The following is an 11525-nucleotide window of genomic DNA, read 5'->3' as shown; positions in this document are numbered from 1 at the left end:
TACATACATACATACAAAAGCACCCTACTCTTCTCCATTCTCCTTTTCAAGGAGGGCATTTTTCTTCCCTTTCCCCCCCTTTCCTTTTCTACCCCGATTTTTTCCTCTGAGGTCCCAGTTTTGTCCATTACAGCCCCTGAACTTCTCTGGGATTTCAGGTGAGGCACGCGTGTGTAGTGTGTGGTGCTTCTTCAATTTTTTTTTATTACCTATCATGGCTCACGCGGCCTCCCAATTGAAGAAGAATCGGGGGGAAGTGGATGTGAATGCAATAGAGGACGAGAAGGAGAAGCGGAGGAAGAGCAGGAGAACAACATCCCGGGAACAAAAGAGAAAGGTAACAGACAGGGGCTGGCTTGGCAGACTGGTGGCTTCATCTGCTCCGCTCTGCTAGCATCACTGGAGCGTGACTCTATGTGTGTGTGTATATGTCTACATCTCGGCTTGACTACTCGGATCAACTGGGATTGGAGGTTGCCTTGTCTCATAGGGTTAGGGTTAATACGTTCGTGTACATGTTCATATCTGTGCATAAGTCAAGACACATGTGGAGTCATCATGTCCATCTCTAATCTAACCTTGTCCACTAAATGTGTGCATGCGTTTCTCTTTTTCTTTATGCAAGGGTCCATTGTTGTGTGCATGTGTGTATTTATATCTACCATAGCTGGAAGTAGAAAATAATTCCCACTTGTTTCTGTGTAGTAATCTTAGCTACCTGTCTTTAGATGACATGTACAGGCGCATGGAGCATTTTGTTTTCCGGCCACTGAGTCTTTCACAGTTTCCTAATATCATGTGTCTTTAGTAAAACACCATCACACACAGCTTCCATAAATATTCACACATCGTAATTAGAAATCAGGTGGTCTCTCTTACAGTCATCTTTGCAGAACATGATTTGTTAGATGTACTGGACAGACCAGCATCCACAAAAAAAAAAAACAACTTCCCTATTACTTGACCATGGTTTTGAAAATGTCTCTGGCTTAGTCAGTTCATATGGGACCTTGCTTGTGTGTATGTGTGTGTCTGCATGTGGCTGGAATACACAGACGGTCATGTATAATGCATATATGACTGATTTATTGATGATAAAGCTCTTCATATGATGGAGGAGGAACACAAATGCATGTGGATCTCCATCCTTGTCAACCTGTTTTACATGTCAGCTGTTACCTTTGGATACTGGGAGGAAAATTATTTTAAAAATTATAGTTACACTTATAAGCTACTACTGGATGGAGCAAAAGCAGAGGTGTACTTGTCTGGATTCAGTGATTTCTGTATATTTAATGTGATTTGACCATGAGATCTGTTCAATAACAGTGACATTTGGTGTACTTTGCACCCATGGGTGTCTGGTTTTGAATTATGCTGCCAGCAACGTTATTTGACCTTAGCATACACAAGAGACGCAGTTTTTTTCCCCCTTAAACCAAAAAGAGGCAAAAAAAAGACTTGTAAGGTCATCTGAATTTATAGATCTATCTTTCTATACATGCATATATGTTGTAAATATTTGTACATGTGTGTTAGTGTGCATGACTTTTTACTTTTGTCTGCATTTGTGTGCATGTGTGTAAAAATTGTGTCTGGGATTCTTATCTGTATAGGAGTCCTTATGAAGTGTTATATTTCATAGAAGAGAACAGGTGACAGAGATGGAGAGCAAAGGAGAGATGAGCAGAGGAGAGAGTTGTATTGATTGGATTGTGCACAGCACCATCCATGAGATAATAATAAGCTGTCTCTTCCCAATTCGGCCTGCCCTGCGTCCTTCCCTCTGTCCTCACACCAATCTCTTCTTCTCTCCCTAATTCCCATCTTTCTCTTTCTTTTTGTCCCTTTTTTCCCAGTCCCTTCACTTTTAGTCATTCACATCTCTCCTTCTGCAGCTTTTCTCTTATTAGCGCTGCTGTTTGTCATATTGCTCCCTATTGATAACTCTGTCGCCAAACAAAGTCAAACACTAAAGTTTATTTGTTTGTCAGAAGTTGTTTACCCGACAGTTGTGATCCCACATACATATAGATACAGTAGCTATATCTCTTAACGCCAAGTGTTCTCTTGTCTTCATTCCTATGGTTTTATTCCTTGGCTGCCCTTGCTTGTTTGCTGTTTATCCCTGTTGGTGACTTTCAAACTATCACTGTGTCCCACAATATATGGGAATAGACTGACTGAGAGTTGTCAGAGCCATAGAAACACATTACAAAAGAGTGACATGCAGAAAGGCTATAAAAGAAAGAAAAGGACCTTAGAGTCACAGAAGACATAAATGATTGTCAACTCGCACATTGTATTGACTTTAGTCTTTGTAAGCCAGCTTTCCACAGTTGTTGCTGATTTTTTAATGGTCTGGAGCAGTGCCCAAATAACGCCTGCTTTCCTCTGTTAATCAACCTCAAACCCTTTATTTCTGACTTGTTGTTGCTGGGCTTGGTAGTGGGTTGTTTTGAGTCTGTCTTCACGCAGTTCTACAACTGTTACATTTAGTTGGTAGAACAGGGACAACACAGTTTGTAGAGAACGCGCGTATATGCAGAATAGTGTGTGAAACGTCTGCATTAGTCATCAAGCAGATGGAGTCAAATGTTCAGTGATACCTAATTTAAGGTGTATGAACATCTAATATGACATTCAGTAATGTGAACTACGCTGCATGCCACTCTGTATACTTTGTGTGCTTAGTTCCTGTATGATTCTTGACTACACTGTATAAATCATAGATGCCCATATATATTTGAGGCATTTCACTGATGAACAATCTGCCTTTTGGGCAGTTCTCAGCTGACCAAAGTTGAAAATATGGGCCTCTTTTCTTAGTCTTTACAATCAGTATTTGATTGTTAAACATTACTAGGGATTTGATTAGTGCGCAGCCTTTACATTTTGATGTTGTTTAGTGATATTTCATTTACCATAAAAATCTGTCAGCCAGTTTGTGTTTCCAATCCTGTGTTGAATGCTACAGCAGTTACAGTGTCTTGTACTATGTATAATGTCATCAGAAATATTGTTTCTATGGGGATTTCTTGTGTTGTTCAGCTTAATGTCAAAATATAACAACACGGGCCATGTCCAGAATCCCTTGTTCACTCATTCATTCCTCCTGAACATAGTTAGAAGTTTAGTTAGCAGTAAATTGAAATTTCAGCTGTTGTGTCACAGAATGGTAATTTTTACATCTATAAAATTCAACACATTCCACTGTGGGGCTGTAAGTAGATATCATGAATACCACTTTTTTGTGCCATTGTGGGAAGCTTTAAATGAGCTGTATAGGAAATAAATTGCACACTTAGCAGTTGGACATGAGGCCTGCTGCTTTCATCAGCTACTGATCTTGTTGATCCAACGGAGTCCATGGTGTCTTGGGAGGGAGCCCTGCAACAGATGCGACAGATACAACTTGGTGTTGTTTGTGGGCTTGTGTGTTTTTAGTGTGCACCAACAGGAAGGCAGCACAGAGGGACACAGAGTTCCTACCTTTTAGTACCCAGGGAACAGTGGATGACAGAGAACAAAAAGGAGGAAAGGGAAAACACCTCTATATATCATTGTGTTTTAGTTTATCTTGTTTGTTGTGGCCAAAATAAATGTTCTATGGAAAGTCTGTGTCCAAGAAAAGTGACAACTCAATAGCTGCAGTGGTCATCTGAGTGGGAAACCCCTTTTACAGTTACATAAATTCTCAGAGCTGCTTTACTTCTAATGACATTATCTAGAGCCAGGAGCCCCCAGTGGATTCCCTGAGAGAGAGAGAGGGAGCAAAGCAAAGCATAGGTTTCTTACTGCCATGTCCCAGTTTTACACACTGCTCCAGTACACAGAATGTGCTTATTGTTCCTTTAATAGGGCTTATATATGGGTCATGTGCTCGCTTTTGTCACATTATTCTACAGTCTGAGTTCATAAGGTTTTGTGCACCTGCTTCTTGACTGTGTGTTGTTAAAGTGTAATGGGGTCCTATTTTCTGAATTTCTGAAAATCTTGACTTTGGAAATATATATATATGTGAAATTTAAACTACTTCATTAAAAACTGCGAACTCATCAGAGGTGAATGTCATAATTCCTCACCAATATCTCTGATCATTAGGAGATTTGAATCTGGGTGGCAGTGGTGAATCTTAAGAACGACTTTGCTGGAAGGTGAATGGCAGCGTTGAAGTTGGATTTCAGCCCTGTGCTGCCTTCAGAGCAAGCCCCTGGCAACAGTGGCAAGGCAAAAGTCTGCCCGGCCCGATGAGGAAAAATGCACCAGAGGGAAAAGCGTAATCAGGCTTTAGGCCTGCAGGAAGCATAATATCAGTGCATATTTTAATAGATTTCTCTCCTATTTTTCATTTCTTTCTGTCGCATTTCATTCTGTCATTTCTCTCCACTCACTTCCCGGCTTGGCTGAAACAAAACCGGAATGCATGTTGCTTTCGTCCTACTACTCCTTCACCTCCTCCCTTCCCCACAAGCCCATAAAAGATGGAGGTTAATGAATTTGACGCTCATGCATGCCTCAGCTAATTGCATTGACATTGGGAACTCCTCCTACTATTACAAAATGTTTTCGCTGTCAAGATGGCCACCGCCTGTACCGGCCAAGCTTCTTCTTGTGAAAACATTTTTTTTTAAAGTATATTTTTATTTATTCAGAGAGAATATGATGTGTCTGATTTTATTAGATTAGGTTAATCACTTTAGCTGCCAGTTTGTCCAGTAACACTTTGCATGTTTGTGTGTTCGTGTGTTAATCCCAGAGGGGCTGTAGTGACCCTCATCAGCTGGAATAGCTTCTTCGGTCAATGTCCACTCATCAAATTGAACTGAACATCAAACTGACTCCACACAGTCAGTCAGTATACACACGCTCATACGTACAGTAACTCAGACATATGTGTACACTGGAAACAGATATACATAGAAAAAACTGTTGTCCTCTCATGTTTGTTGAAATCTAAGTTTGAGTTTCCCCGAAAAAGGTGTTGTTGTTTTTTTTTTTTTGTTGTTCCTGCTCAGCAGAGAATGATCATACCTTACTGAGTCGAATATAAAGCCACCAAAAAATATATAAAACAACCCAAAAGAGAATGTAACAGACTTTAAAACAGTAATCAGATTCCCAGTTTATCTGAAGTTAATATGAGGCTTCTGCAGACTGAGTCAGTCAAATCAAATTATCTTCCAAAGGAATAGCCATTTTAGCACAAAATTAAATCTTTTTGTTATGATCCTTCCACTGCTTCTCAGCATGAAGACACTGAAGACAGAAGAGAATTATATCTTATATAAGCTTGAAAGAAAAAAGGTTTTTGAATACAACCACCAAACAAAATATATGTACTGAGTGTGAAATCATGGTAGGAGGGGGTATTTCTATGGCCAAATAAATTGAAACATAATATATAATACAGTCACCATTTAAATAAAAACATCATGTTGCAGTTTATATTGAAACCCAGAATGACACCAGTTCTGGGCAGCTTCATCAGGCCTGTTGTTCTACATTAGCTTCAGTCTCTTAAGGGGAAATGAGAGCGTGTAATAAGGATTGTTCTAATTATTGATCCACCACTTTGAGGGTCCTTACAGAAAGCTACTGCTGGGGGATGGTTTTGTGATGATGGAATTTCTTAGGGAGCCCTTGTAACTGGAAACCATTGCATGTGGGGATTTGTTTATCCTACCCCTGGGAAAAAAAAAACATGTCTGCTTGTGGTTCCTGGTCTGTTTCATGATGACAGTAGATTTTTGTTTTTTGTGTATCAGGTGATTTGTCCTGAATTTTGACATCCTTTTAGCAATCACAGCTGCTGATTAAAGTGTGCGCGTGCACTGAAGAGTCAGAGAGACAAGTGGTGAGAAAGAGGGATAGTGGTGGAAAGAAAGAAAAGGACTAATAAATGTAGAGACTGTGTGTGTGAACAAGTGAGAGATAAGGAGAAAGGGAGAGAATTAGAGAGTGAAGGAGAGAAAGACGAGGGAGCAGGATCATAAGCCTAAAGGTCATTTGAAGGTGAGTGGCATCTTTCTTACTGCTCTTCAAATCTACGTGCTCCCTCACTCCCTCGTCCTCTCTGATGTGGTTTTTTATGTGGAACTATTGGGTGTTACTTCACATAACACAATCCTTTTACATTTAATACTTTTTTGTTCCTATTTTTGGCTCTATTCAAATGGGTGTCACTCAGATACAGACACAATTTCTCTGCCCTTACATCTGCAAAAAATGCTGATCATTCAGTGGGTTTTTATATTTGTTATATTAGACAGAGGAGAATTGTCTCCTCTGCCTAATATAACAATTATCTCATTTAATAGTTTGATCTATTTGGAAATTTTCAAAAGTGGAAATGGTGTTGGACAAGAACTCGTGAAAATAATTTTCTCATGTGAAGCCAATTATTTAATGCATATGAGAAAAAATCATACATGGCTGTCAGATGTGGAATGTAATTTTGGGAAATTCTTGACAACCACTGCATCTAGAGCTGATATAGGTTTTGACTGAAAACATTTGATCAACTGGAAAAATAATTAGCAAATTTTTGAGAATCAATAAATAATGAAATAAATTTCCAAGTAAAAAATTTAAAACTTGACCTTATTCCAATGGCTTGCTGAAAATATTATATGGTACACCACAGGATAGCAAGTCTGCACAGCAACAAATAATTTATTTTTTATTAGAACTGTAAATAAATTGAGGACATCATGGGTTAAACTACAGGACTTTCCTCTCTGAACTGTATACCACACACACCTCCATCATTCATGTCATGGAAATAGGACCAACTCACCTCTGATGCTCTCGTGTGAGACAGAAGGGCAGTTCAGAGCAGTAAGTGCAGTTCACCGTGAGATTATTCACACATAGTTACAGATACAGTAATGCTGCTTAATGATGTGATTACAGTGCTGGATGGTGTATAAGCGGGTCGGAAAGGGCAGACTAAAGGTAGATGAGTGTGAAGGAGGAGATAACGGAGTGGAGCCTTGATGAGGCCAGGGGGAAGCAGGAGTGATGGGCGTGCAGAAAGACAGGAGAAACAATGACCCTCTGAAAAGAGATTAAGTCAAGACTAGAAAACTGGATGATGGGCAATGCTGGGCTTGGTGTTTGAAAAGAATGAGGGACAGGTGTCTACTATGCACTAACAATATACACACAATCTGAGAGTGATTGATTAGCTCTCCATTTCTTTCACCTGCTGTTACTATAATGCCTAATTGTGCTTTAAAAGCTTAGCACTACCTACAGCTCCTTTTTTCCTCCTTCCCATTTGACGCATAAGTCTGTCTTTTGGTCAATCACAACTCACTGAAGCATGTGTGTGCATGTGTCTGCGTGTGTGAGACAACTCCCCCCACTCCTGCAACATCACACTCATTAATCCCCTACTGTGCATCAATGCCAGACCTCTTCCATCAGGCTCTTAAATGCACCAAATGGTGTGTCACTGGCATATGTGTGCATGAGTACATTTATGCATATATAGCAGGTGCTCCTGAGAAACCCACAAATGCAGCTTATCCTATTGAAATGGTTCTGCCTTTCTCTCTCTCTCTCTCTCTCTCTCTCTCTCTCTCTCTCTCTCTCTCTCTCTCCCTCTCTCTCCCTCCCTCTCTCTTTCTCTTTCTCACACTAACACATACACTAACACAGACACCATTGTGTTGACCCTTGGGACTCACGCCTGTATGGCCTGATAATTACTTTCTTTTGCTTGCCCCCACCTTCACTGCCACGCTGTTTCCCTGTCCTCCACTTAACCAACTGCCACGCCACCATCACATGCAGTGATAACTGGAATCATGCAGTCATTAGATTTCTGGCTTGATTTTTGTGGTTTCAGGATACGCACATGACTCTGAAAGCAAAAGAAACAAAAATGAAAAATTTGTTTAACAGCATACTTTTATAATCAGTATTTCTTAATACTGATTAATATTCTTAATAATATAATAATAATATTCTTAATAATCTTAGATTGCATATTCATTTCAACAGCTATGGGTCCGTCACTTAGTTTCTCACACATTTTCCCCCCAGAGCAAGCCTCAGTCCCTGGGCAAGGGCAGGAACGTGTAGTCCTGGCCATGCAGGCTGACGCTCAGAGGCTCTGGAGCTGAGGAAATGGGCTGTGTTAGGACAGATCGATGGTAATCACACCTCTTCACAGTTAGCTCTCCTGTGTGGGGGAAGGAAAGGAAAGGACAGAGGGAGGGAGAGTGTGTGAGGCGAGGAGGTGGCAGCAGGGGGTGTGTCTGTATGGAGCCCCCCCCTTGGGAACAGAAAAAAATGCTTAGATTCATGGTTAGAGAAAAAAAAGCTCTCCCACCCCCACCCCCTCGATCCAATCTACCCATCCCAACTCCCATGAACACTCACCCTTCTGTCTGAACATGCTGACTGCATTGGGACAGTGTTGTTTTAGCTTTAGCATGTCCAGGTCTTATACATCTACCAACTTCAGTGCTTTTGCCCTTTTTTTTCACTGCAAATGATTAAGCTGTTATGGTTCTTGTGAACCACATTTGCTCTTTTTTGAAATATGTATTGCTCTGAAGCACAGTAAACCTCCTGTAATGTCCAGCTAATCAACACAGCTACAATACAGGCTCTTAATATCACTTTGACACAACATATAGAGTGTATTTTTGCTTGTGGCCCTGAGGGATCAACTCCATTGCACCTAAAAGGAGGTAATTTAGTGTGAAAAGGTTGTGGAGTGTGTTTCTTAGCATGAAAATACTGTGTGCTCAGTGTGTGCGTGCGGCCTCGGGTGTGCTGTGTGCTATAGTGGTGGATAAAACAAACAGTGAAATGATCACTCTTGTCACCTGCTGGCAGTAGTGTACATTTTAAAAACACACTTGTGCTGAATGCAGAATTGCACTGGATAATGGGGAAAGGTTGATTGTTGCTCCAAGGTGGGATTGGTATTCTTTTACTCAGCTGGTTATGTATGTCAGAACACTAGAAAAATAGACCTTCAGACAGAGGAGCATTAAACACACACACACACACACACACACACCGGAGACATCTTTGGCTTCAGTTCTTGTGTTTTTATTACATTTGTATGGACAGCCAGAATAGAAGCAAAGCATTCTGTCTGCTTAGTGCTCGATGCTGAATAATTCACAAGCAGCTTTGCCAAACATGTTTGCACTCTGTTACCAGTGAACATTCACAGCATATTGTGGGATGGGAACTGTATTTCATCATACTCATGACCAGTGTCCTTACTGAAAGATATCTGAAGGCACAGGAAATTCCAAATAATAACACAGCCTAGTTTAACATAGACTTACTGTTTGAAAGCTTGAGAGAGGTAAAAGAAAATTCAGAGAAAATTTGGTTTGATTGAATGACACTATGTCTGAAATGCAAGCACAAAGCCAGGTTCAGAGCAGAGTGGTCATATATAATATGCCAACATCTGCGCTCTTTCCAAATGTCCTCAATTTCTAACCCATGGTCTGCTGAGTCTTTTACCCTTTCACATTTTCTCCCTCTGTCCTCCCCTTTTGCCCTCTTCCTGCTTCTTCCTGAGCATAACCAGAGGAAAGAAATCAGTGCCTGCCCTGGAGATCTTAGCAAAGAAATGTGGCTCTGTTCTGCCCTATGATCCAAACCACCTTTCTCTACAACTTTCTACAATCTGGTACTGTCATTCTCATCAGTGAGCATCAGAGGTTATTTGTTGTTTTTTAAAAATGAATGCATAATTAGACCCATTCATAAATCCCTGTTTTTCTGAAAGACCTTTTGAAGACCTATTTCTTGCATGCATGCCTGAATAAAAGACCTGCAAGTACAGGATTAGCAAGGAATCGTCTTTGCATGTTGTGATGTGACTTTACCCCCAGGGCAGAGCAGGTATTCAGGATTTATGGGATGCTTTGTCTCTAGGTGCCCTCTGAGCCCACTGCTCCTACCAGAAATCCATCACTAATGCTGTACAGCAAGGACAAAAACACTGGAGGCATGGAGAGGAGTAAAACTTGTAGTGAAGACTGAAACCAAAAACAATAGTAGTAAATGCTTAAGTTAAGAAGTAATGCTGAGCTCTAGATAAGATGTGATTTTAAAAAGAGAAAATGGGAATAGGAAAACTACAGAAATGGAGCTGGAAAGATTCACTGGTTCTACCTGTAATATAATATTTGCAATTCTTATTCATTCCACATGCGATTAATCATTTTTCTTCTGCATCACTGAATGGAGAGCTATCATATTAGCTTTAGTATTACCCCTTCCTCTTCCTCTTCTGGTGCATCATTCCCCCTAGTTGGTTACAGCTGCTTTCACAAACACTCAATATATTGAAAATAGAACAGCCCTACAGCAATTTCTAGCCAGCTCCCTTGATGAGTCTCTCACTGGATATTTTTGGTTTCTTTTTTGGATGTTGTTTTGAAAGCAGTTTGAGACACCTCGCCTTCTCTCTGGGATCTGTCTCATCTTTCTTTTATCTTATCTTATATCCATAGTAGTAGTATGATCTCATCCTGCAGGGAAAGTGAGTAATGCCACAATTTGTCTCCACTTTAGAACATAGAAAACATTGGATGCCTCTTGTATTTAGGATTTGTCATGGTATTTATGTTTTGAGGTCAAACATAAAGTTTTTTGGACTGTATACATAATAATTTGTAATTGACATCATCATGCTGTTATTTCAGTTATTTCCATTTTTTTGATGCAGAAAATAAATCAACAGTTGGGAAAATCAATTGTTATTGTTAAAGTTAAACAAATACTAAACTGTTACTGATTACAGCCTTTCAGATATGAGAATTTGGTCCTTTTCTTTCTAGTTTATTGTTGAAAAGCTGAGATTCATTATCAGCCTGATGTGACTGATCCAAATTAAACACACTGCAATCCCTGTAGATACCCAAGTTTAGGTGTTAGAATCATAGAAGAAGATGGAGCATTGAATCATTAGTCACCTTCGATTCATCAAAACATAATTGGCAGATTAATCACTAATGAAAGTTCCTGTTTGTTTTAGTACTGCATTTAATGGGCTCAGTCTCAAAGGTTAGTGTAAGACATTATTTACTATAGTATTAAAAAGTAGACACTGCTTCATCCTCTGTCTACCCTATGAAGTTCTAATTGCACACTTTGCTATCTGTCAGCATCAGGCTTGATCTGATGCACTGAGACGCAGCAATATGAGTCAGGTTGTTGTTAGTGTTGCTGCTGACGAAGTTGCTGTCACCGTGTGTGTGTCTGCATGTGTGTGTGTGTTGCTGACTCGGATGTTGTCAGCTGCCATCTTGACACCCACTGTGCACTTTTAACTTTTCTGAGACCTTCCCTCCTGACAGCCAAATGGCTGCTCCAACCGTTAGGAAAAACCATGGACACAAATACACTCACTCACTCATACACTCACTCACTCACACACACACACGCACACACACAAGTTGCTGAAGTGACCAATTACAATAAGCATTTGAACTAAGCAGAAATGACTCACAGTAGACAAAAACAGAAAAGGCTGTGCT

General features: G+C 40.2%; 1 protein-coding gene across 1 annotated transcript in view; it reads left to right on the top strand.

Annotated features, from left to right (window-relative positions):
- The first annotated feature begins 214 nt into the window (after window positions 1-214).
- The window catches only part of LOC113132133 (ankyrin-3-like), an 85243-nt gene continuing 73932 nt past the window's right edge, over window positions 215-11525 (top strand). The window contains exon 1 of the mRNA XM_026310007.1: window positions 215-337. Coding sequence (XP_026165792.1) covers window positions 215-337 — 123 coding nt within the window. The remainder of the gene's footprint in view (window positions 338-11525) is intronic.

Source organism: Mastacembelus armatus, chromosome 15, assembly GCF_900324485.2.
Source record: "Mastacembelus armatus chromosome 15, fMasArm1.2, whole genome shotgun sequence".
NCBI lineage: Eukaryota > Metazoa > Chordata > Actinopteri > Synbranchiformes > Mastacembelidae > Mastacembelus > Mastacembelus armatus.
This window is presented reverse-complemented; position numbering and strand designations above follow the sequence as displayed.